This window comes from Capsella rubella, unplaced genomic scaffold, assembly GCF_000375325.1.
Source record: "Capsella rubella cultivar Monte Gargano unplaced genomic scaffold, Caprub1_0 scaffold_3, whole genome shotgun sequence".
In the NCBI taxonomy this organism is placed as follows: Eukaryota; Viridiplantae; Streptophyta; class Magnoliopsida; order Brassicales; family Brassicaceae; genus Capsella; species Capsella rubella.
The window spans coordinates 7,556,482-7,580,506 of record NW_006238921.1 but is presented as its reverse complement, the minus strand read 5'-3'; the positions used below and the strand labels follow the sequence as shown (position 1 = coordinate 7,580,506).

At 37.3% G+C, this 24,025-nt stretch overlaps 7 protein-coding genes across 10 annotated transcripts in view; 4 read left to right on the top strand and 3 right to left on the bottom strand.

Moving 5' to 3' along the window:
- The window catches only part of LOC17892799, a 2,432-nt gene extending 1,821 nt beyond the window's left edge, over positions 1–611 (top strand). The window contains exons 6-8 of the mRNA XM_006296524.2: positions 1–33; positions 135–246; positions 356–611. The exon at positions 1–33 is cut by the window's left edge and continues 18 nt beyond it. Coding sequence (XP_006296586.2) covers positions 1–33; positions 135–246; positions 356–499 — 289 coding nt within the window. The 3' untranslated portion in view covers positions 500–611. The remainder of the gene's footprint in view (positions 34–134; positions 247–355) is intronic.
- Positions 612–1,757: 1,146 nt separating this feature from the next.
- On the bottom strand, positions 1,758–3,192 carry LOC17892128 (putative F-box protein At3g21130). Its single transcript, XM_023786888.1, has one exon. It carries the CDS (start codon positions 3,138–3,140, stop codon positions 2,037–2,039), a length of 1,104 nt encoding a protein of 367 aa, XP_023642656.1. The 5' UTR covers positions 3,141–3,192; the 3' UTR covers positions 1,758–2,036.
- Positions 3,193–3,962: 770 nt separating this feature from the next.
- LOC17891638 (kelch repeat-containing protein At3g27220) lies at positions 3,963–5,832 on the bottom strand. The gene is made up of 7 exons (XM_006297737.2): positions 5,776–5,832; positions 5,475–5,666; positions 5,159–5,388; positions 4,787–4,957; positions 4,588–4,693; positions 4,261–4,467; positions 3,963–4,173 (listed from the first exon to the last, which is right to left on the bottom strand). The coding sequence occupies exons 1-7, from the start codon at positions 5,830–5,832 to the stop codon at positions 4,030–4,032; spliced, it is 1,107 nt and encodes a 368-aa protein (XP_006297799.2). The 3' UTR covers positions 3,963–4,029.
- A 766-nt stretch (positions 5,833–6,598) lies between these two features.
- On the top strand, positions 6,599–9,165 carry LOC17893407 (phosphoribosylaminoimidazole-succinocarboxamide synthase, chloroplastic). The gene is given in 12 exon segments (XM_023786887.1): positions 6,599–6,937; positions 7,059–7,160; positions 7,285–7,414; positions 7,511–7,603; positions 7,694–7,782; positions 7,942–8,022; positions 8,193–8,282; positions 8,406–8,495; positions 8,589–8,639; positions 8,736–8,782; positions 8,952–9,009; positions 9,088–9,165. Coding segments are annotated over 12 exon segments (1,236 nt in total). The 3' UTR covers positions 9,154–9,165.
- Positions 9,166–9,404: 239 nt separating this feature from the next.
- LOC17890567 (zinc finger CCCH domain-containing protein 55) lies at positions 9,405–12,860 on the bottom strand. 4 transcript variants are annotated; one of them, XM_023786886.1, is made up of 9 exons: positions 11,818–12,860; positions 11,330–11,503; positions 11,022–11,201; positions 10,806–10,912; positions 10,443–10,685; positions 10,256–10,349; positions 10,000–10,162; positions 9,882–9,913; positions 9,405–9,794 (listed from the first exon to the last, which is right to left on the bottom strand). In XM_023786886.1, the coding sequence occupies exons 1-7, from the start codon at positions 12,690–12,692 to the stop codon at positions 10,006–10,008; spliced, it is 1,830 nt and encodes a 609-aa protein (XP_023642654.1). In that variant the 5' UTR covers positions 12,693–12,860; the 3' UTR covers positions 9,405–9,794; positions 9,882–9,913; positions 10,000–10,005. The 4 variants fall into 4 exon arrangements, with proteins under 4 accessions (XP_023642654.1, XP_006297241.1, XP_023642653.1 ...); XM_006297179.2 differs by having other exon boundaries at positions 9,882–9,920; positions 10,256–10,364; positions 11,818–12,855; XM_023786885.1 differs by having other exon boundaries at positions 10,256–10,364; positions 10,806–10,909; positions 11,818–12,855.
- A 4,748-nt stretch (positions 12,861–17,608) lies between these two features.
- LOC17891356 (ABC transporter G family member 15) lies at positions 17,609–21,446 on the top strand. Its single transcript, XM_006297043.2, has 9 exons — positions 17,609–17,962; positions 18,546–18,625; positions 19,022–19,483; positions 19,601–19,723; positions 19,842–19,973; positions 20,045–20,329; positions 20,407–20,679; positions 20,759–20,866; positions 20,989–21,446. Exons 1-9 carry the CDS (start codon positions 17,731–17,733, stop codon positions 21,367–21,369), a joined length of 2,076 nt encoding a protein of 691 aa, XP_006297105.1. The 5' UTR covers positions 17,609–17,730; the 3' UTR covers positions 21,370–21,446.
- A 939-nt stretch (positions 21,447–22,385) lies between these two features.
- On the top strand, positions 22,386–23,757 carry LOC17893626 (ABC transporter G family member 15). The gene is made up of 5 exons (XM_006298321.2): positions 22,386–22,444; positions 22,629–22,785; positions 22,867–23,090; positions 23,199–23,318; positions 23,460–23,757. The coding sequence occupies exons 1-5, from the start codon at positions 22,418–22,420 to the stop codon at positions 23,694–23,696; spliced, it is 765 nt and encodes a 254-aa protein (XP_006298383.1). The 5' UTR covers positions 22,386–22,417; the 3' UTR covers positions 23,697–23,757.
- Positions 23,758–24,025: the final 268 nt, after the last annotated feature.

Genomic DNA, 24,025 nt, shown 5'->3' with positions numbered 1-24,025 from the left:
AAACTTTCACTATTTTAGAATGCAGAACATAAGGTTTGTTTCAAAACTTGTGCCTTCTAAATTACCAATACATGTAGGATGATTGTTTGTCTCCTGTCACTTATCGACTCCATTCTCAATGTGACAATTGGCAGTGATATATATTTCATTGGAGGCTTTGGCACTGTGGCTTGGGTTGATGTCAAAGAGTATGAAGCTTTACAGCCAGATAAAATAGCTGTTGATGGTGGTGAGCAGACCCTCAAGGTGCGTTATTCCTGATCCCTTTTGGTTGCCTCAAGAGACTCCAGTAATCCCTGGAAACTGGAATGATTTGAGTATGCTCTAAACTAACTTTCCCTATAACTTCTGTTAGGAACTAAATGCCATCTTCTCGAAACCGCTTAGAGAGCTACTATCTACTGAATCAGAGGTAGACGATGCTGCTCTCATTTCGATAGATAGCAAAGGGATAGATGTAAGAGTTCGTCAAGGTGCCCAGGTAAATAACATTGCATAAAACAGTTCTGTCAGCTTAATATTAAAAGCTTTCATGGTCATGCACAGTGCCTCTCAGCTTATGAAACTACAATTTGGAATATGAGGTTTTAATCAGAGTTTTCTACTAAATATTTAGGGCGTTTAATGCCTCACCACCACCAAAATAGTTTTGTTTTGAGGGAAGAGGATTAAGATGTTTACTGGGGATTAAGTCTATAGATGCTCGTTTAACAAGAGAGTGCCATCCTAAGCTGAATACAATATAATTTAGTTGGCATTCAAAGTTGTTGCTCTTCTCTAGTCACTGACAAAGACACATCATAATAAGAACGAGGAGCATCCGTCGGAAGAGACAGACTTCGGAATCCGTCAGTTGATAAATCAAAACATAACAAGAACTGATTAAAAGGCTGTTCGTCTTGAGTAAGAGCATTTCCCTTCATATATACGCCACGTCTCCGCGTCAAATTTTGTAGTTTTCTATGTTTTGGCCCCCCTTTTTGTAGAAAAAAACAAAAAATTAGGGGATAAGAAACTACAATTTGGAATATGAGGTTTTAATCAGAGTTTTCTAATAAATATTTTGGGCGTTTAGGCTGGACTGAGCTGTTACCTTTGCAGATAGATCAGCCTTTTCAATTCCATTATGAAGACTGACATTCACTAAGTGAACCCGAAAATCAATCAACATGATAATCAGAGACTGCCTTGGAGCATAAGCTAAATGCTTCTTAGCAAGTCTCTCATCCTTAACCAGAGCGTTCCATCCTTTGGGTGTAGTTCGTAGTCGTGCCAGAGGTATAGCCGGAACCTTAGAGAGTATCTCATCTTCCAAATCATCGGGAAGATGACTATCTGTGTTACTCTTACTTCATCATCTTTAAAGTAGACTGTTTTCAGAAGTTAGGATTTTGAGACCTAAAAAAAACTTATCCTTATTCATGTTTCTGTTTGCAAAGCGTCACATGATTCTAATATGGGTTTAGATCATGTTGCTTTCAACGGCAAGTCTATGTGTTTGGTGGATTAATGGTTGACAATCCCACATCATGCTGCGTTAACGCCAAGTCTTAGGTTTGAGGAAGAGCTTTTCATGGTGGAACAGCGACCTAGAACATTCCCAAATTATAAAATGGCTCGAGTTGAGAAGCTAATAAAACTTGTAGTGATCTGTGTTGCTAAGCTACGAAGACGACTTCTGAGCTAATAGTTTTTGATAATGCAGGCTTAATTTTTTCTTTTTTCTTTTTTCTTTATAAAAGAGTATGTCTTTTCGTACACATATGAAAAGACAGATAAGAAACCATATTGGTCATGAACTCATGATTAAAAAACATGTGTGACCAAAGATGTGCTGTAACTCGAACTTGCTACATAACCTGTTTACAATATAGAAAAACAGAGAATATAAATAAACTACTACAACTTGTGTTTTGTGTACTGGCTGAGTTGGGCTTTAAAAAAGCATATTGCTTAGTTTTTCTGAAGCCTACCTATGCGCGTTTATCAAGAGAGAGAACCAACCTAAACAATGCACAAACCAGCTCCTCCAAAAACTAGATACCTTGTTGGATTTGAACCAAACCTGGAACATAAGTGAGGAGACGTGTGACATGAGAATTTGCACCCTTTTGATCCTCATGTATGTATGTATTCTTTCCCACAATCTGTATAATGTTGTTGGAGAACCCGGAGTTATTACAAGACACTACCACTTTGTTCTCCTGGTCGACCAAGAAACTCATCCCAATACAAAACCGCAAATGATTGCGGAGATCGAATTTGGACACTGTTAGGAACTTGCTCCATGAAAGATCTCCGGTACCCTCCATCTTAGTCGCTATCCATACCTCATGGCTCCAAACAGCAAGCAAACAAAGCTGTTGCTCTTCTCTAGTAACTGATAAAGCCACATCAAAATAAGAACGAGGAGCATCCTCGGGAAGAGACAGACTATGGAACCTCTCTGTTGAGAAATCAAAATACAGTAAGATAACACCTAGTTCTTGTCGACAATAAGCAAGCCAGTAAGTATTTCCCATCACAGATATGCCAAGACTCTGAATCCGTGGTATGAAACAGTCTACAGTGCCACCAACAACCCTCCACGACTCAGAGGTAAAGTTATAGACTTGGTATTTAGTTTGAAAGGGGACACGATGTCCACCCATCCTCAAGATTTTGTAACAGGAGGATCGGTAATCGTAACCGAGAGCATAGTGGTTGATTTCCCCGTAGCCAAGCCTGTGTTGGACGATCCACCTTTTTTCACCAGAACATGGATTCCAAACAACTAGCCTATTGTCTCTGGTGGTGCATAGCAACAAGCCGTTGCAGTGAAAGACGTTACATATATCAACTTCTTGTTCTGAAGAGTTGGAAAGAGGATCTTTTAGGCTGAATTGACTTGTTACCTTTGCAGATGGAGCAGCCTTGTCGTTGTCAATTCTATGGAGATCAATGCTCACTAAATAAACCCTAGAATCAATCAACATGATAAACAGAGGAGACTGTCTTGGAGCATAAGCAGAGTGTTTCTTAGCAAGTCTCCCATCTTTGACCAGGGCGTTCCATCTTTTGGATGTCGATCTCAACCGTGCCAGAGATACAGCAGGAACCCTAGAGAGTATCTCCACTACCAAAGCCTCTTGGAGATGCATTGTGCCTCTGGAAAAGTGACTGTTTCTAGAAAGATTAGGGTTGAATACTTTAGTAGAAAAAACGTTCCATTCGCTTGAACTGTCTGAACGTGTGCCTCACTGATTTCACGTCCTAAATTCAGCTGAATTTGGGCTTTTGGGCCTCCACTACTTGAGAGGCCTACGGCTTCTACTGCAAGGAAACGAAAGTTTTACGTTTTCATGATTTGGTCATTTTGAGTTTTTGACTCTTAGGTAAGAAAATTATAATTATAGTACACGCAAAGATGAAAGAATCGTCTCCCACTCGCCTTAGAGAGTATCCTCACTACCAAATCTTCCGGAAGATACATCCTCTTCATCATCTTTAAAGCATGCTAGGGTTTTTAAATAAATTAGTTACGGTTGCAAGAGATGGACATGAAAGCTTTGGGCCAGATCCAGCTGGACTGAAGAAGGTCTCTCTTTTGTTTCAATAAAATGGCTTCTCTAGCAAAATTCTAGATAGGTAAACAGAGAATATACTCTTATGTGGAATTACTAAATGAAAACTGATACTAATTGAGATACATAAAAATAAGATAGCCCTGATTTATAGATACCTCATTGAGATACCAACAACCCTTCATGAATTATAGAGGTTAAGTCATCTTTAAGCAGAGTGTTTTTGGACCTAAAACTTTTTCTCATTCATAATTCTCAAACCATAACAGTTTCGTTTCTAGAGATTTTGTTTACAATATACAAATGCTCCGTCAAACATATATAAGATAGATACAGCAATTGTTTGCGTAGTGGGATGAATTATGCTAAAAAAACTATCAACTCAAAAAGAATGCTGATACTTTCCATTACAAAAGGGAGATTGATTCTTTGACTGTCTTCATGGATTCAGTATCAGTTTGGTTCTTCACATCTCTGCGAGCACCTTACGCGGTGCGGGATCATCTGGCCCTTTGTCTCGTTGCCCGGAGGTAAAGTATAACTGCCCTTCCCAATACCCAACCAGCGTAGTATTCACACGGTATGGCAACTTTCCAATCACATACCATTTCTGCAGAGAAAATAAGTTTTCCAGCTACAGTTTACACTTTTAAATAGGATAGAGAGGTTTTAAGCATGAAGGCCACTTGGTTTTTACCATTGTATTCAGATTGAACTGGAAGATTTCACCAACAAGGACCATCTTTTTCGTTTCCGGATGCTTCTCTGTGGTGCCTCCGACGATTACAATGGAGTTGTTAACCACTTTCCAAGCAAACTCAATATGGGAATCCGGTTTTGGCATCGATGGCATGACTTTCCACTTCATTTCCTCATCCAGCATGTAGACATCACTAAATACCACCTGAGCCACCAAGGTGAAAAAAGGACACATGATGTTCATAATAAAGCAACACTTGAGTAATTTCATCCAAGGAAGAGGAGGAGTCATGATACTTAATTGAACAGGTAGTCTATTATATACCTCCATACGACGTGAGCATTTGAAGATGGGAGATCCTGGTTTAGCCATGAAATCACCTTCCTGACCTCCAATGACAAAAAGCCGGTCATCCACTACTACGCATGCTCTACAGTAACGAGAACAGTCAAACTCAGATAAAACGGAGAAAGGTGTATGAAGTAGCTTAAGGATCATCTACAACAGAGTTGTGAAAAATAACCTGTGAGGTCCTCCACGAGGGATTGGAATTTCGCTTCTCCACTCTTTTTCCAATGCTTTCCCATCTTTTACTGCAATACTCCAGTGTTCAAGCCCTGGTGTATGCCTATTCTCCTTGCTTCCACCCATTACGTGGAGTCTACCTCGCCAAAGCTGAGTAGCTGGAGCATACCTGAATGTAAACAAAATTTGTCTCTCAGTTCCTCTTAAGCATTTAGCATCACCAGCAAATCTTGAGCAGCAAAATGATATCCAAGCGAGCTAAGTTGCCGTTTCTCAAACCCAAAAATATCATTTGTAGGAATGGTACATAATCCTTAAAATAATCCGATCAGCATATTATCCAAATTGAATCTACTTGTTTCAAAATTACCTAGGAACTGGTAAAGAAACGAAGTCACTCCAGGAATTTGTATCAGTGTCGAGCACAAATGTTTTAGCTGTAGGCCCTCTACATTGAGGACCATATTGACCAGTGACAATGTAGATGTATCTCCCATCCGTTACCATACCTAAATGTGAATGCGTCATCTCTTTTGGCATATCAAATCTTCCTCCCCATGTATTATCTACAAAATTGTATATATCAACATGGGAATGTACCTGAATTTCGAAGACACAGAATAAGACAACTCATCATTGGTCAGAAACTACCAAATGCTACTGAAAGAAGGATACAAGAGGCTTACAATATCAATGGTGCCGTATCCAGCAAACACATATAGAAAATTCCTAATCTGAATTGCAGCTCCATCTAAACGAGGCACAGGAGCAGCTGCCATCTTCTCCCATTTAAGCTCAGGAGCAGCCAAATCTTGAAACGTTGCAGAAAGCTTCCTTTCCCGAACTTTATCGTTCTTCTTCTTCTCAGTATCTTTGCCCTGAAAAAAGCACCAAAAGCAGACGCAAGAAGTGAGAATTTGAGCATATTGCTTTGAGATCCAATTCAATGAAGGTACATCAACAATGAGACAACAATGAACCAGTTACATTGATATTAGGAGGAAGTTGTCCGATCACGGTGGTAACGGAGGAGGGAAGAGACATCCCAACGGAGGAGAAAGGATGAAAAGAAGCCCAAAGGAAATCTCCAACAAGTCCGGCAGCTAAAAGAGCGAGGAGTGAAACTAACACAACCCTCCCACAATTCTGCTTCCCAGCTTGCCTCGCCATATCTCTCTGCTTCTCTGTTTCTCTCTAAATTGGCATCTATCTCCCTTGAGGGTTTCGCAAACTTCAAGCAAAGGTTTAACCTTTTGGTTTGAATACAGGTAAAAAACACAGATTTTGGTTTTTGGAAGATGCAGAGGTGAGGGATCTTGAACCCCGAGAGGAGATGCGGAGGAGGGCAAAGCCGTGTTTTTTTCTTCTCTCTGGTTATACATATTTATTTTCCTTATTTAAATATTAATGAGCGATTGAAAAGAAAAACATTCAGGTTTTAAACGCAAACGCAGATTCCGAGCTCAGTGTTCTCCCTACTTTTCGCCGCCGGCTTCTATCGTCACTCTCTGTTTATCAGATCTTATTCCGTCGCGCTTCGGCTTTAGCTTGTTTTGATAAAAGGTTTGGCTTTCTTCCTTTAACACATGTTCGATTCTCATATTTTCACAGGGTTTGTATTAGCTGTGGTTACTAGAGTCTGCTCTTCTTCCTTAGTCTATTTGGATTATAATACTGACTTCTTAGGTTCCGTTTAGAATCCTTCATATCTTCTTAATTTTCCTTTGTGGCGGCTATAGGTTCGAAATCGTATACCAATTTGAAGTTTTTTGGTGCTTCTGGTGCAGGGGGTTAAGTGATGGTTTCTGGTATGGCTCAGTGTGTGAGGTCAACTCTAGATCCTTTGAGAACACCCAAGAGCGTTACTAGGACAGTGTCTGTAAAAACCCCAGCTTTTGCGTCAGTCTCGTTCTTGAGAACATTACCGAAGTTCAAGAAATACCCAAAACCCTGTTCATTGGTTATGGCTTGCTAGGGCAAGGCCCAAAACCAGCAGGAGGGGAGACCACAACTGTCTCTTGATGATTTAGTCACGAGTAACCGAAAGGGAGAGGTTCTTGGCACAATCAAAGACTCGCTGTCAAATTGTCTCTCTGAGACGAATCTTCTAGAGACTGTTCCTGGTCTGAAATCTAGAATCAGGGGAAAGGTTGGCAATGTTTACTTTTTGTTTCTTACCTGAATGAGAAGACCAAGCTTTTGTGCTAAACCTACATAATTGTTGATTTTAGAATTCAGAACTGATCAAGGTTGTAAAATTGATGTTGCAGGTCAGAGATATTTATGATGCTGGTGATTATCTGGTTCTTATTACAACTGATCGGTTGAGTGCATTCGACAGAAATCTTGCTTCAATTCCCTTCAAAGGCCAGGTTTGTTTTTCTCCATGTTTGTGCTCTATATTCAAGTTAGATAGCTTTACATCGTTGCCCACAATTTTTTCTCGTTGGTCTGTAGATCAAACTGCAAGGAATAATAAGTTTGTGGTACTTTCAGGTTCTTAATGAGACAAGTTTGTGGTGGTTCAATAACACACAGCACATAACTCCAAATGCAATTGTTTCATCTCCTGATAGAAATGTTGTTATCGCAAAGAAATGCTCGGTTTTTCCCATAGAGTTTGTGGGTTAGTGTGTTATACCGAGTAACTTGTCAGACACTTCCCTATGCAGCCTCCATTTGCTTTAGTTCTAAGCTGTTCTCTTATGTTTGTTTTTTGAAGTTAGAGGATATGTGACTGGAAGTACTGACACGTCATTATGGACGGTTTACAATAAAGGTGTTCGGAACTACTGTGGGAATGAGCTCTCATATGGTACAGTTTCTTTTATTGCCATATGTTAGTTGTCTTCTTCATTAAATGCATCGTAGAATATCATTGATATGCTGATCACTAAATATGCAGGATTAGTAAAAAACCAGAAGCTTCCAGCTAATATACTTACACCAACAACTAAGGCAGCGGATCATGATGTGCCCATCTCTCCAAATGAGGTCTAATAATCTGTTACAGTAAAGAAATGTGGAAACCATAAAAAGTCTTTAGAGCCATTAGTTTGCTGTTTCTGTGATCTGCTTAGCTGTAAGACAAGAATATTTCAGCGACAATTGTATAGTCTGTTTTTCTTCTAATTCTCCTGATAATTCTTGCAGATAGTTGAACGTGGATTCATGACTCAAGCTGATTTTGATGAAGCAAGTATGAAAGCTTTGAGCTTGTTTGAGTTTGGGCAGGTTAGTTACAACTCCTCCGTCTAAAGTCATTGACTATTGTGATTTTCATAATCTCTAAATTGCAGACCACAAGAAATCAGTTTTTAATATATTTTACTGGCTTCAACATGCAAATGTTATGCTTTGTTGGAAGGGTCTAATGGATTTTGATTATATCATGCTTGCTTCAGCGGGTTGCCAAGCATCATGGACTGATACTGGTGGACACAAAGTATGAGTTTGGAAGAAGTAGTGATGGCTCAATCTTATTGATTGATGAGGTATGTTATCTTATCTCTTTTTTCCTTGTCTGTCTCTCTTCGAATGCACAGTTGAACGCATATCTGCACAGCTGCCAAAATCACTGATTAGAATCATCATCTACTTGTACACATTGTGAATAGATTCATACACCCGATTCCAGCAGATACTGGCTTGCAGGTTCATATGAAGAGCGCTTTCAAAAAGGCCTGGAGCCTGAAAATGTTGATAAGGTTAGTGATTTTGACTTTTCTTGCCCTCAGTCAGGTTGCATTGGTTTGTAGTACTTTGTTCACTCACATGTTCTGTTTCTTTTAATCCAATAGGAGTTTCTAAGATTGTGGTTCAAAGAGAACTGCAATCCGTATGAGGACGAGGTATGCTTACATCTTCCCAATGTAATTTCTATTTTCCTAATTTATCTGAGAACCCTTGCTAAAATTCTTGGTGTCTCGATTGCCTATAATTTTCAGATCCTGCCAGCTGCCCCTGCAGAACTCGTGACTGAATTAGCTTGGCGGTATGTATTTTGATCTGTAAACTTTATTATAAGATTGTTCGAGTAGATGCTTTTGATATGGAAAGGTACATTGTCTGTGTATATGAAATCAGACATTCGCTGGACTATGTTAGTTTTAGCTTGAAGTCTTGGTATTAAAAACTGATGCAAGAAACCGTGATGATTGCAGGTACATTTTCTTGTATGAAACTATTACTGGATCAAGAACTGACATTATTCCAACTCAGGTTTGATCCTCATCAGTTCCAAAATCTCAACTGACTCTTCGGAGTTTCAAGCGTATTGATCTATAGCTTTGTTTATAGGAACCGATACATGACCGGATCTCAAGAAACACAAGACAAACACTTTCATCTCTCGGTCAACTTTGATCTTTAATAACCTTTAGCCTAGGAGGCAGAGAGCATGAGTCTGTTTCTTTTTGCATTCCTATGTCCGATTGTGGTTACTGATTATGGATTAAAGACCCTTAAGTTCAATTGGGCAGTCTTACATATGAAGAAAATTTTGTGAAAAAATTATCCTACTTGGTAAGAAGTCCGTATAAGAATCCATTTGCTTTCATTCTTGAGGCGGGATTGGTGAAGTAGAATATATAGTTGTATCAGAGAAGAAAGGATCATTCTTGCTTTGGATCTTCCATGTAATATAAATATATAGTTGAAAATGAACAAAACTAAAAAGACATTCATCTATATTGACAAATGAAGTAGCTTTGTCCAGAACCAGGGTTTACGACTCGATAAGAAGGTAACAATTACCGATGAACAGACGAAAACTTAAAACTTGAAGGTTTCAGTCACTATTGTCCTGCCTATCAATGCTTTGTCGAGGTTAGTACTTAGCTGTAATTTCTATTGCAGATTGGCCTCCCACAACTGCCTTTTTGGAGATATGTAATATCCTAACTTGTCTCTTTACCCTTCTTTCTGTTCCATGTTATAAAACCGGCTTTACCTTCTACATATAAACAATATTCTTCTACTTCCTGCTTTTATCAGTCTCTACTTTTCTGCAACCAAATAAATTAAAATCATGTAGTTAATACCAATTAAATTTTGGAGAACCTTCAAGTTGCAGTCTTGCTTAAAGTGTCTACCTTTTCACGCTTTCTTTCTGCTTCTATCGAACCTGGAAACTTCCAGGAAGAGGTATTAAGAAGTGTTAACAATAGCTATGCGATAATGCGACTGAATTAGGAGAAAGTTTGAACTTACCAATTGCTAGGCTGATTGAAGTGAGGATGCTGCCTTATTTTCTGTAGTAACAGAGAGAGTAGCACAATTTTCTTTCTCAAACTCGGGGTCTTGGGTTTCACCGGTCTTCGATGGAGAAGCAAAGAAGCTATCAGGCAGAGCGTTCTCGAGACTTGTCTCTTGCCTTGAGCAAAAATAATAAAAGCACGGATAAGAGTGGATGTATAATTCTACAGAAAATACTTAAAAGCCCTGAAAATGATCTTAGTAGCCATACCCTTTGTTGAAGTAGTTATTGTAACCACGTTCGTGGCTGCTGTTATGGTCCGTATCACTCAGAAATGCTCGATTTGCTTCAGCCTGAAAATGTCCTGAATCACCATTACCTGCTTAGAGGATACATGGGAGGACAAAAGTGAATAAAAGCTAGATAAAGCCAAATTACATGTAGGGATTAGAATAACCTTCGATGACTTCTTCACTGGTGTTTTCTGATTGAAATAGCATGCTTTGATTGCCACGAGAGGTAAACTGAACAGGGGAGCCAATAGAAAGACCACGCTGGTGATGGAGAAACGATTCACTGTCCATGTCGGGCAACTGTAGATTCAGAAATCTTCTCCTTTGGAATTCTATTGCTTGTTGCAGGTCAGCTTGCTCAGCTTTTCGCCTCATCATCTCTTGTGAGTTAGAAAACATCCTTGGTGCTGGTAGCAAACAAAACAAGAATGGTCTCAGAATAAATACCAAAAAATGAAAGAAGTCATTGAGCTCTGATGAAACCATATCCACATGGTGAATCAAGTATAGGAAAGAATTCTACTAACCGAGGTGACAATCAAAAAGATCTCTGGAATCCATTGCAGATGGACTTGAACCAGGAGAATAGTTTCCTCTCTCCATCTGCTGCAGCAGTTGTTGCTGTTGCCTTCTGCTGTTATTTGATGTAAGAAGTTTATAAGAAAAGAGAACACATAAAAGAAGAAAACTGTGGGAAGGAGAGAAAAAAAACAGACAAGGCATGAGCAGTGGTTTCAACATACTTTTCAAGGATTCTTCCCTTCTCCTTGTACGGTTTAACGAGCACACGTGAATCACAGATGAAATGAGGATTTCCTCTGGCCAATATGATTCTCACAGTTTCAGAGTGGACAAAAGTGACAAACCCAAACATTCGTTTCTGCTGGTAGGGAATCCTAACATCTTGCACTGGTCCAAAATTGCTACAAGAAAACAAGAAACATGATTAATCTTAATAACAGAGCAAGGCACACGTTAATAGACATCCACCAAACAATTGATGATGCAAACATCTAACAGCATTGATCCAATTGTATATTTGAAAGATTACCCAAAATAATTGGAGACATCTTCATCTGTGAAGGAGCTGTCAGCTGGAAATGTCAAATAAATCTGTTTAGATGCAGAGTTAGATTTATCTCCCATTCCCATAAACTCATCCCTTTCATGCCGGCCTGGACTACCAAACCAGTAACCCTCTTCCCCAAATTGTCCTGCTCCTGATCTACAAAAACAAAACACCACCAAAAAAAGAAAACTATCAATTTCCAAAGATTTCTTCAATCATACTTCAAACATAAGATTGACTAAAGAGCCTAGGAAAAAAAAACAATCATTGGTTTGTAAATGAATACCAAAAGTAGTAAAACCATATGAAAAAGACGTCGATAACCACAATGATATAAGCAATAATTGACATCTCAGGCAACAAAAAAAATCACAAAGATTAAAACTTTTCCATGATCCCGCAACCAATACGTCTTTTTTGGTAAAATCTGAAGTCTTATGCCAAAAAAAAGAGCTTCCTTTAATAGTTACCTCTGCGCATTACGCGAATGAAAGAGCAAACTGAGGCCTTTTTCGTACGACATTGGAGAACCAGTAGCCACCAAGTACTGAGCAGCGGCCATTCGCTGGCGCTGAGCCATCTTCATCCTCGCCATCTCCTCTTGCTGTCTAGAAACGTAATCCGGCGAGCCAAAACCACCAGGAGAATCAAAATCATCACCTAAACCACCGTGTTGGAACCTGTTGTAACCGCCGGCGGCAAATCCGGGCTCTTCTGACCCGAAACAAGCATCACTGGCTGAGAAACTCCTCTTATGCAGATGCGCATCTCCATTATCAGCCGAGAAACCAAACGGATCCACAGATTCGTCGTTGTTCTTGGAAGAAGACTCGTTGAGAAACGAGAGGTAGTTGCCTAGTTGCTGCTCATCGAGGAAATCGCCGTTTCCGCCAGAAGAGTCACCAGCAGCAGCAGCAGTAGCACCGTCTGAAGCAAAAAGAGAGGAACTTGCTTGAAACGGACTGGAAATGATGTTAGGGTTACTTCCGAGTGAGCCAGGAGTAGTGAAAGAAGGAGACAAAGGGTTCCTGGAAAAGTCCATAAACCCATTTCCCGACGACTGAGACAAGGAGTGACGGTGGATGTTGATGGGTCTGGAGATAGGGTTCAATGGGGAGGAAGCAGAGGAGGAAGAGGAAGATCCATTGGAAGAAGAGAGACCTAAAGCAGATTTAGCTTTGAGACAAACGGACTGTAAGAAAGTGTCGGGTCCAAGAGCCAGACGCATCAAATCTCTCTTACCCAAGTCCTGTAAAAGCAAATAACCAATGATTTTGGAAGCGAAATCGGGTTCTAAAGTTCTGATCTTTGTGAAAAGTATCGAAGTAGGATCTCCCGGATCCATCGTCAGAGTAAAATTTCTTTACTTTTTTTTTGTTTTTCTTTTGAGTTTCTCAGAGAGAAAGAAAGAGAGAGAGAGATTGAAGAAGGAGAAGAGGCTTTCTCTTTGTTTTGAGAGAGAGAGAGAGAGAGAGAGTAGTGGGAGTAGAAGTAGTAGTAATACTAAACTTGGTTTTTTTTGTAGCGTTTTAATGTGATGTTTTTTTTTTTTTTGGGAGATTTGATTTGAGTATGATTTTGTCTTCTAATGAGGATTTTTTAAAAAAAAAAGAAAAAAGAAAGAGAAAACTACTTTGGTAATGTGTTTCTTTAATTTCGGGTTCTGTTTTTGGTGATATCGGGTTTAGGGTTCTTTTATTTATATATTTTGGAGTTGGTCGAGACTACTAGGAGTAGGAGAGGAGGAGCGGGATTATAGTTAAAAATCGAATTTGTTTTCCTTTATTTTTGGCTAAAAAGGATAAAAATTCGTCATTAAGATTCTATTTCCCATTGGATGCATGGTTTTCTTTTTTGGATTTTGATAAAGATGGCATGCATGGTTTTTGTAACCTATTATTTCTAGTCAACTAATAGTTGATTTTTTTTTAGCTTTAGCTTTATGTTGTGACTCTCTTTTTTATATACACATTGAAAGTTTTTCACTAAAACAAAAATTGTTGTATATAGTTTATTAAGTTTTTACAAATCTTCTTCAATTAATTTAATTTACACGTTACGAAATTATAAAAATTCAATCAAATTTTATACGTAGTTTTACACAATTTTAGTTTGATAAAAAGATGAGTTATTTATATGTCTTATATTTTACTGTTTTTGAAACTTAACATATTAATTAGTTCTAGATTACATGCACAAAGAAATTGTGAAATACAACTTTCTGAATAAGTGTTTGCGTATCCATGCAATTTGATAGTTGATTTTACGTGTCAAGTCTTATTTGGTCAATTCGTTGAAAATTAAAAATTATTCTAGCAATCTATACTATATAAATAGATTAGTGATTAAGGCAAAACAAAAATATGAACTTCCCAAAAATATATGGGTATCCATGGACTCGAAAGTCAGTTGTGCGATCTTGGCTTACAAGTATTGTTATCTATGAACGGTGATGAATGTAAATAGAGGTTAAGGCGGAAAATCGAAGAGTTAGTTTCATATGCATTGATTCTTTGTGTCGTATGTTGAACGAGTTGAAAATAAAAAGTTTATCGTTATATTGTTTGTCGTCTTGTAGATCATATTTTAAATCGTATTAATAAGTTCTCCAAATGGATCGGAATATCGGTGAAATTGTCGTCTTGTGCATATCTTCTTATACTTTTGGTAACGTATTTAAAACGGTAATAGTAAGTTCTCCGAATAAATCGGAAAGTCGGTGAAATTGTCGTATTGTGCATATCTTCTTACACTTTTGGTAACGTATTTAAAACGGTAGTAGTAAGTTCTCCAAATGGATCGGAAGATCGGTAGAATTGTCGTCTTGTGTTATTTTCTTACACTTTTAGTAACTTATTTAAAAACGTAATATTAAGTTCTCCAAATAGATCGGAAGATCAGTGAAATTGTCGTCTTGTGCATATATTCTTACACTTTTAGTAACGTATTTAAAACGGTATTAGTAAGTTCTCCAAATGGAACGGAAGATCGGTGAAATTGTCGTCTTGTACATATCTTTTTACACTTTAATAACGTATTTAAAATGATATTAGTAAATTTTTCAAATAGATCGGAAAATCGATAAATTATCGTTTTATGCTACTTTCTTACACTTTTGGTAACGTATTTAAAAATGTATTACTAAGTTTCCGACTAGATCAATACAACTGTAATATTGTATATATATATATATATATATATATATATTGAATTGACTTGTAACTTTGATATCAATATACAGGTTCACGATTTTAAGATAATTGTACTTATAAAATCAACGGATATCCATGAAATCTCAGTTTTGCTAATTGTGATGTACAGAATACAACTGATAAAGTTATATGATATAATGCAACGGTAGCAAGCCCATCAATGAAGACACACATCAATGAAGATTAAAAGATTGGTAAAGCACATCGCTAGTTCATGAAGTATTATTATATAAATATTTCTAGAACTTTTGTATGCTAATGCAACGGTAGCAAGCCCATCACGAAATGTATGTGACACACAAGCAGTTTTGGATTCTAAAGAAACCATTAGAGAGAGACTTTGGACTGTCATATATTCAGCGTAACGCCCTTGTAAAAGTTGTAACGTAACACCAAAAATAAAATGATTCTTTTTGTTACAAAAACAAAAACAGATTTTGTATTTATTTTAACCTTTTTTTACCGCAAAAAAATGAAACGGGCCTTCTCACTTGCCTCGATAACCGCGCTTTTACTTTCCCCTGACTCACTAAAACCCGCGCGTGACATTCATATTTTTTTTTATCTTTTCCCTACAGTTGGAAAAATATTCCACTGCGATGAAGTGCACGGGATGCTCAAGTACTCTCATCTGATCTCCACCGTTAAAAAAATGAAAACCGTAATCAGAAGAAGAAGTAGTATCTGCTTTTTACGGGGACACGTGAGGGTTCTCTCCTCAATGGTCACAGTCAATTTTGACCAGAGAGAGAGTTCGTAGTATTATTATTTCTTTTGGCAGAGGCCATGCATCAGAGAAAGCCAATTATGATTATTAACACATCACACAAAAAGTAAATGCTTCTTCATGGAAAACGAGATTTCTCATTTTGCTTCCAATACCAAACAAAACCATAAAAAAAAAAAAAAAGAGAACGTTATGTTTTATGTGGTTTTAGATATTTTTTTAATTTTTATATATATTTTTGGCTAAATACGATTTTAGAAAACTTGTATTATAAATATTCCGGAAATGGATAAAACAATGATGAGTATCGAGGAGGACACAGTATCTAACATTTTTTTTAAAAATAATTAAAAATGTGGGGAGTAATAAGATTTGTGAACTAGTATCCTAGGTGTAGGAGTAGAGGTGTCACATCATGAATGCCAGAAGAAAAGGATATGTAGAAAACAAATCATGTTACACTTTTGTTCTTTTGGCCAATCTTGGTCTCCTCTACTAGGGCTCTAAACTCTATTAAGTTGTTTTCTAAACGCTTAATGCATTTGGTTTCCCCCTCAAGATTTAAATACAGTTTTCTCAATCATGCATAGAAGGCCTAATTAAGGCCCAAGTCAATCATATTGCATTTCTAAAAGCGAAAACCCAGTTTCCGTAGACAATATGTTTAAGAACAAGAAAGGCCCGAGTAAATCATATACATATGTTGTTAACTAAAGCATAAGATATTTTAGTTGGAGGAATTCAATAGACAATCTTCAATATGCAAGTTATGCAACTGTTTATCTTTTTATATTATTTTTTTCCCCAAAATTCCAATAATGAACTTGATTATTACATTATGTTGTTGAATATGATAAAATTATGAGCAAGTGTTGTAGAAATCAGTAAGGAAAGTGCATGGTTGATTTACTTATTTATCCAGTATCCTTTTTCGATGTCTCTCTTGATCAGGGTTATGTTTTCTAAGAAGAATTGATGAATTTTAATTGTGGTGAGCTTCTTACACAGTAGAAGGTCAGTTGTAGTTATGCTATATTAGCAATGGACCAAATTGCACACTGGATCGCATAGGTAAAGAAAGAAAAAAACTCGAGGTGTTTTTTGTTCTTTCAATAGTTACAGCATCGTAGCCTCGCATCGATCACTCATGGCGTTTGTATTATATATTTTCTTATCTTACAACATCATTTATGTATATAGCATATACATCACACTTAGTATGACATTCCAATCAATGATAAGATTCATTTTTCGTAAATTTGGTTGGGTGTCGTGGTCTATGAGACTGTGACTACATGCATTCGTTGTTTTTATTTTCTTTTCCTTTTTTTTTTTTGAAATTCTCTGACATATCATATCATATGATAAATAAAGTTATGCCATAACAAAATTAGAGACAATAATAAATGAGAGAAGCATATTATATAAAGCAAAAAAATGAATGTAACTGTATATATATAGTTAAGCATATGAGGACTTCAACTACACTCTCGCATTTAATTTTCTTCCCTTTTCATTAAGACCCGTGACTCTCTGTTTTTCTTTTTTAATCTTTCATACTTGAACGTTAAACCCTGCCAAAAAGGTATATTTAAGAGATTGTTTTCGTTAATTTTGCTGCCCCAACTCCCAAGTAAGTTTTTTAGTTGAGACGTTTAAAATTAATCATACGTAAGATACACATATAAAATGAGATGAATTTGAAGACTTTTATATCCGTGTTGATATTTTTGGAACCCACAATTATAGTAAGTAAGAACAATAATTAGGGATGTAACTATATTTCTAATTCAAGTGCTTATTTCATGTCTCTGTAGCAGAAGAATCCAAGCTGCTCATTTTTCTTAATTAAATCAAAACACGTACGTCAGATAGATTTTACTTAGACTTGCGTTTTTAGTGGCTAATCAACTGATTTGAGAGATCTTGTCGGAGACGACTACTAAATTTTAGTGTAATTAGTCACAAAGCTAATTTCAAAATGTAAAACTCAATCCACACGACTAGGAACGGATCTATGTATACGAGTATACGTCTCATTACAGAAGTATATTAATAAGCGTGCCATCGATCTATCTCCTTCTCTATACGCATTAACTAGTGACGATGAGAAATATACTAACATTAACTAGTGTCGATGATGAATTAAATATACATACAATGTACGTTGACATTTTACCCACAAAATATGTAGATATACAGTAGTATACTGATAAGTGTTGCCATATTAAAGACAATCCATTAAATGAATTTAGTTGTTTGGTGATTGTGAAAAAAGAAAAGCTTTATAAATTCTTCTTTTTTAACGTTTTGTTTGTTCTGCTCCTTCTTACATACTGCTATTCACTCTCCGACCAACCAAAGAGAAAAGAAAAAAACAAACAAAACATTGAAATCTCTCTCTTTAGAATTGTTATAGAGAGAGAGAAAATAAAGAAAAGATTATGGAAGTGGAGGGCTCGAGTAGTGGTCGGAGGCAGCTGCCGTCAAAGGCGGAGATGAGCCGTGGAGCGTATTTGGCGTGGGAAGACTTGACGGTGGTGATACCAAACTTCAGTGATGGTCCGACCCGAAGGTTGCTCCAAAGGCTAAACGGATACGCAGAACCGGGTCGTATCATGGCTATAATGGGTCCTTCCGGATCTGGAAAGTCCACTCTTCTTGACTCTCTTGCAGGTTCGTTCCTTCCTTCTTGTTACCATATTTCAACTCCTGCATGCATATGCATCATAACACATATCCATCTCCCGAGAATGTAACGCAAAAACCAACATGGTCTTCAATTTTGTGAATTCGTATAGTTTATGAATTCATTATATTATTGTTTACCAAAGTTATCAGATCACATCATAGTATAGATGATCATCTTAATTTATCCTAAGAAGTTATAATCCCTTTAATAACAAAAAATAAGAAAGAAAGTTATAAGTCCTTTTTTTTCTAGTTGTTATGATCACCTTATGATATAGTACTATATAACTCGAAAGATGGTAATTGAATGGCTACAAAGTGTTGTAACTGCGGTTGCATGCAAGGAACGGCAGGAAAAAGTTGTGCAGAAAATATAACTCATAAATGCAAAATTGATTTCTAAAGCTACCCTTTCAGATATTTATATCCATTTCCACATTCCAATACAATTAAAAATGCAATTTTATACTACTGTTTTTTTTTTTGTTCTTTCATCTCATACAGATAAAAACTATATAATCGAGTAATAAAAGTAAAAAAAAAAATCCGGAATTGATGAAATTCACAGGTAGACTCGCAAGAAACGTGGTCATGACCGGTAATCTTCTATTGAACGGCAAGAAAGCTAGATTAGACTACGGTCTCGTTGTAAGTTTCCTCCTTCATCCCACAATTTCATAACATGCATGCAGCTAATTTGTTAGTTCATTAGGAATGTGAATGTCCGTTCTTGTGGTCGGCGAAACGTTACCAACTTTTCATTTATGGCAACAAATTTTAGACAGCTCCGACCTAAGTACATATATAGTGGCGGTGCATCAAAGATCTATACATTATTTTCTTCTAAATCTGTGACAACATAGACCCATTAAAAAAAATATATATATATATATATATCCCATCTACAATAACAATCAAAGCATTACCTTCAAAATAATTACCTAGGTTTCTTTGATATGTATTACAATTTGACATTTGATTTAGTGCAAAAAACGAGGTGTATTGCTCTTGAAGTGTGTGTGGATTTTGTGACTATATAAATAGGCATATGTGACACAAGAGGACATATTGTTGGGGACGCTAACAGTGAGGGAGACTATAACATACTCAGCTAACTTGAGACTTCCAAGTAATATGTCTAAAGAAGAAGTGAGTGACATTGTGGAAGGCACAATCATGGAGCTTGGTCTTCAAGACTGTTCAGACAGAGCCATTGGCAATTGGCACGCGAGAGGAGTTAGTGGCGGTGAGAGGAAACGTGTCAGCATCGCTTTGGAGATCCTCACTCGTCCTCAGATCCTTTTTCTCGATGAACCTACGAGTGGTTTGGATAGTGCTTCTGCGTTTTTCGTGATCCAAGCGCTTAGGAATATCGCACGTGATGGCAGAACCGTTATTTCTTCGGTTCATCAGCCTAGCAGCGAGGTTTTTGCGCTGTTTGATGATCTTTTCTTGCTCTCGAGTGGTGAGTCTGTCTACTTTGGTGAAGCCAAGTCTGCTGTTGAGGTAAACCCTATAATCTTTTCTTCCTTGCACTACAAGAATTATAAATTTTCTTTTGTTTATTTTCTTGTCTTCATAGTAAATAAAAACTCTGTTTTGTTTTTGCTTGTTCGAATGAAGTTCTTTGCAGAATCAGGTTTCCCGTGCCCCAAAAAGAGGAATCCTTCCGATCATTTTCTTCGATGTATAAACTCTGACTTTGATACAGTCACAGCTACACTCAAAGGATCTCAGAGAATTCAGGTGTGTGATCTTGAAAACAAAATCCTAACGTTTGTCAAGAACATTGCAACCTTGTATAAGTCGTTTGGATAAAGAATCAATCATTTTTTTCCTAAGGTCAATACTTATTCTACTACAGGAAACACCAGCTACATCAGATCCTCTGATGAATCTAGCAACATCCGTGATCAAAGCAAGACTTGTTGAGAACTACAAGCGTTCAAAGTATGCGAAATCAGCAAAATCTAGGATTCGAGAACTATCTAACATCGTAAGTTTTAACTCCATATTTCAAGTGATCTCACCAGCTGGTTAGATTCCATAACTCGTTTTGTTTCGCAGGAGGGGCTCGAGATGGAAGTAATAAAAGGAAGTCAAGCAAGCTGGTGGAAACAACTAAGGACATTAACAGCTAGATCGTTTATAAACATGTGCCGCGATATCGGTTACTATTGGACAAGAATTATAAGCTACATTGTTGTATCTATAAGCGTAGGAACCATCTTCTACGACGTAGGCTATAGCTACACATCAATCTTAGCCCGGGTTTCTTGTGGCGGATTCATCACCGGTTTCATGACTTTTATGTCCATAGGAGGCTTCCCTTCTTTCCTCGAAGAAATGAAGGTAAATTATAAAACTCTTCTTAAAGCTCACAAATCTTGATTTTTGGTAGATGAAAATGTGAGTTTGCGTTGTTTCAGGTGTTCTATAAGGAGAGGTTGAGTGGATACTACGGGGTTTCAGTTTACATCCTCTCAAATTACATCTCTTCTTTCCCGTTCTTGGTTTCGCTTTCACTTATCACAGGAACTATTACTTACAACTTGGTGAAGTTTCGTCCCGGGTTCTCTCATTACGCTTTCTTCTGTCTCAATATATTCTTCTCAGTTTCTGTAATAGAGAGTCTCATGATGGTTGTGGCTTCTCTTGTTCCAAACTTCTTGATGGGTCTAATCACTGGAGCTGGCCTCATTGTAAGAGCAGAGCAACCTCTGTTTTCTTTTCTACTAAAGATGCTTCTTGAACCTGATCTTTGTTTTCTGTTTGGAAAAGGGAATCATCATGATGACTTCTGGATTCTTCCGTCTTCTTCCTGATCTTCCTAAAGTCTTTTGGCGTTACCCGGTCTCTTACATAAGCTACGGTTCTTGGGCTATCCAGGTCAGTCAAGAAAGTACTATATGAGTTTATCCTGATTCAAGAACAGAATAACGTTTTTGGGTTATAAAAAAGATTGAAATTTTGAGTATGTTTAAACATAAGAACATTTGTGATTGTTGTAGGGAGGGTACAAGAATGATTTTCTAGGGCTAGAGTTCGAGCCGCTGTTCCCGGGTGAGCCAAAAATGACAGGAGAAGAAGTGATAGAGAAGATATTTGGAGTAAAGGTGACATATTCAAAATGGTGGGACTTAGCTGCGGTCGTAGGGATCCTTGTGTGTTACAGGCTTCTCTTCTTCGTGGTCCTAAAGCTGAAGGAGAGAGCAGGACCGGCTTTGAAGGCGATTCAGGCGAAAAGAACGATGAGGAATCTCGACAGGAGACCTTCTTTCAAGAGAATGCCTTCTTTGTCTCTGTCACTGTCGTCAATGTCTTCAAGGAGACACCAACCTCTCCGTTCACTTTCTTCTCAAGAAGGCCTTAACTCTCCTATCCACTACTAAAAGACTTGTATAATGTATGTTTTACTGTGTTCTGCAGCTTTCATCATGATCTCATCTTAATCATCAGCTTTCATTAATCTTTCAATGATAAATGATTGGGATATTTATCCTATCACAAAAATAACTAATATTTTTAAAATACATAAATTTAGATAGATTTAAATGGCCAAATTAAAATCATATTATATGATAACAATTAAGAAAATAACAATCGAATGATTTGCAAAATAATTTTGTGGGAATTTAAGAAAATGAGCTGATACGTCCCTTTACTACAAGAGTCAAAATATATATGTAGCTATCTGAGACATATCAAACAAATTTACATTAAAAACTCAAAAGTCTTGAAATGTATTCTCAATAAGTCTTGAATTGTATTTTCACATCTTATTTTTAAGATGAGACAAAATGGCCAAAAGGTATGTTTTGGTTGACTTCTTCCCATTAATTTGGACGGCTATAAAGATTTTTTTTTGCGGCCGGATTAAACTCGATAGCAAGTTGAATTTCAGAATTTGAACCAGTCGTCTCTAGTCTCTAAGTAACTACAAAGTATTTTAGCCTAATGAATTAGCGAGTGTAGTTTTTTTCACAGACCTTTTAAATTAAAATTAGATACTGATAATAATATTGAACTGCAATAATATATTAAGACTTATAAGTTATTCACTAAAAAAGAGCATACTTATTGCGTATATAAAAAGGGAATATAATTAAAGGCAACTTGCAACTGAAAGAGACCTAAGAACGTGTTCGTCGAGTGACAAGGCACTTAATACGTAGTCTCTTGTTCACTAAGTGCCAAGGGCTAACTCGATCCCAACTTGCTCCATTTGAGATAAAACTTTGGAGATTTGCTTAGAGTTCAACGCGTTAATAGTCTTATAGAGGGTCCAACTGATTCAAATGAGATAGATTAGGTTTCTTTGCCAATATGTTATCGGCTCGTTAACTTCAATGCAATATATATATGCGTCTTCGTGTCATGAACTTTAATCTCTCACTCTCTCTCTCTCTCTTGTCTTCGATCATAGAACATTAGAACTCAATGGCAACACACGACTTCGATTTCACTGTACAGCTTCAACCTCTCCTTCCTTTTTCTGATTCTGTTTTAGTCACTCTATTTGTTCTCCTTTGCGTGTTTGGCGGCGTAATGAAACTGTTAAATAGGAATCAGTATTTCCTAGTTTTTGGTTATGTTTTTATGCTTTCATGCTATGTGTTCTGAATTTTGACTTATTTGTATTTCTTTGCAGGATCCTTATGGAAATGAAGATAGAAAACGTTTGTATAGAAACCCCGATAGCTATTTTAACAATTGGTCCTCAAATACTCAATCAGAGGAAGTTGTTGAGGAGCTTTTTATTCAAGAGACAACATACTACGACGATCGGAGGCTGTCTTCTTCGAGAAGTAAGCTTGGATTTTTTGAAACCAAAAATGTTTTCTTTGCAGTTTTGGGACTTACTCTTTGAGGCTCTTGCATATTTGTAGCTGCTGAAGCCGAGTCTGCTGAATGGAAGCGAAGATATGAGTTGGAGAGATCGAGGAACCAAGAGTTGCCACATAATGGCTCTCGCATTACAGGAGCTATAACTTATAACTCAAGGAACCTTCCCGGTTTATTGTCATTCGGTGTAATAGAGATTCTCATGATGGTTGTTGCTTCTGTTGTTCCAAACTTCTTGACTGGTCTTATCACTGGAGCTGGCCTCATTGTAAGAGCAGAGCAACCTCTGTTTTTTTTTTTTTTTGTTTTTTTTTAAGTCTCAAGAAAGCTAAATAAGATCTTGAATAATCTGATGTCTGTTCTATGTTTTGGAAAGGGAATCATCATGGCGTCTTCTGGATTCTCCCATCTTCTCTCTGATATTCCCAATATCTTTTGCCGTTACTCGATCTCCTACTGTGTTTCTTACATGATCTTCGGATCGTGGGCCATCAAGGTAATTAGTCAAGAACATAACTATATGAGATTTTTAGCACTTGCAAGAACTATTCAAGAACATAAAGAATGTTTTCCGGTTATCAGAAAGATTGAATTGTTGAGGTTGTTAAAAGTGATAAGAACATTGGTTTTATCACAGCTAGGGCACAGAAACGATATTCTCGAGCCGGAAATGACAGGAGGAGAAGAAGTGAACATGAATGAAGTTGGAGTCAAGGTGATGCGTTCAGAATGGTGGGGCTTCCCTGAAATTGTGATAGCAATCCTTGTGTGTACGTGGCTTATTTTCTTTGTGGCCCAAAAGCTGAAGGAGAGATCAGGACCAGCTTCAAGGGGGATTCAAGCGAAAGTTTGCTTTGATGTGCAGCTTTCATGAAATCAGCATTATATCTATGATTTGGTTATCTGTTCAGCATTATCATTTGTTGGACTAATTAAGTTTAGGGTTTACCAAAACCCTTGGTCTGAATGTCCCACTGTTGGGATTTTTGAACCTCTCATTTTATCAATCCTCTCTTTGTTATTCTCTTTTCTATGGATAAAGCTCTATAACACAAGCACCCTATTAAGCAGTTTCTTTACCATGACAAGCTTCACCAACAAGACAACAACAGTTACGGCCCAAATGAGTAGGGGAATATGTTCAGACCCGGAGGCCATTTTATCAACTTTGAAATTATTTCTTAAGGGAGAATAAATCAAAAA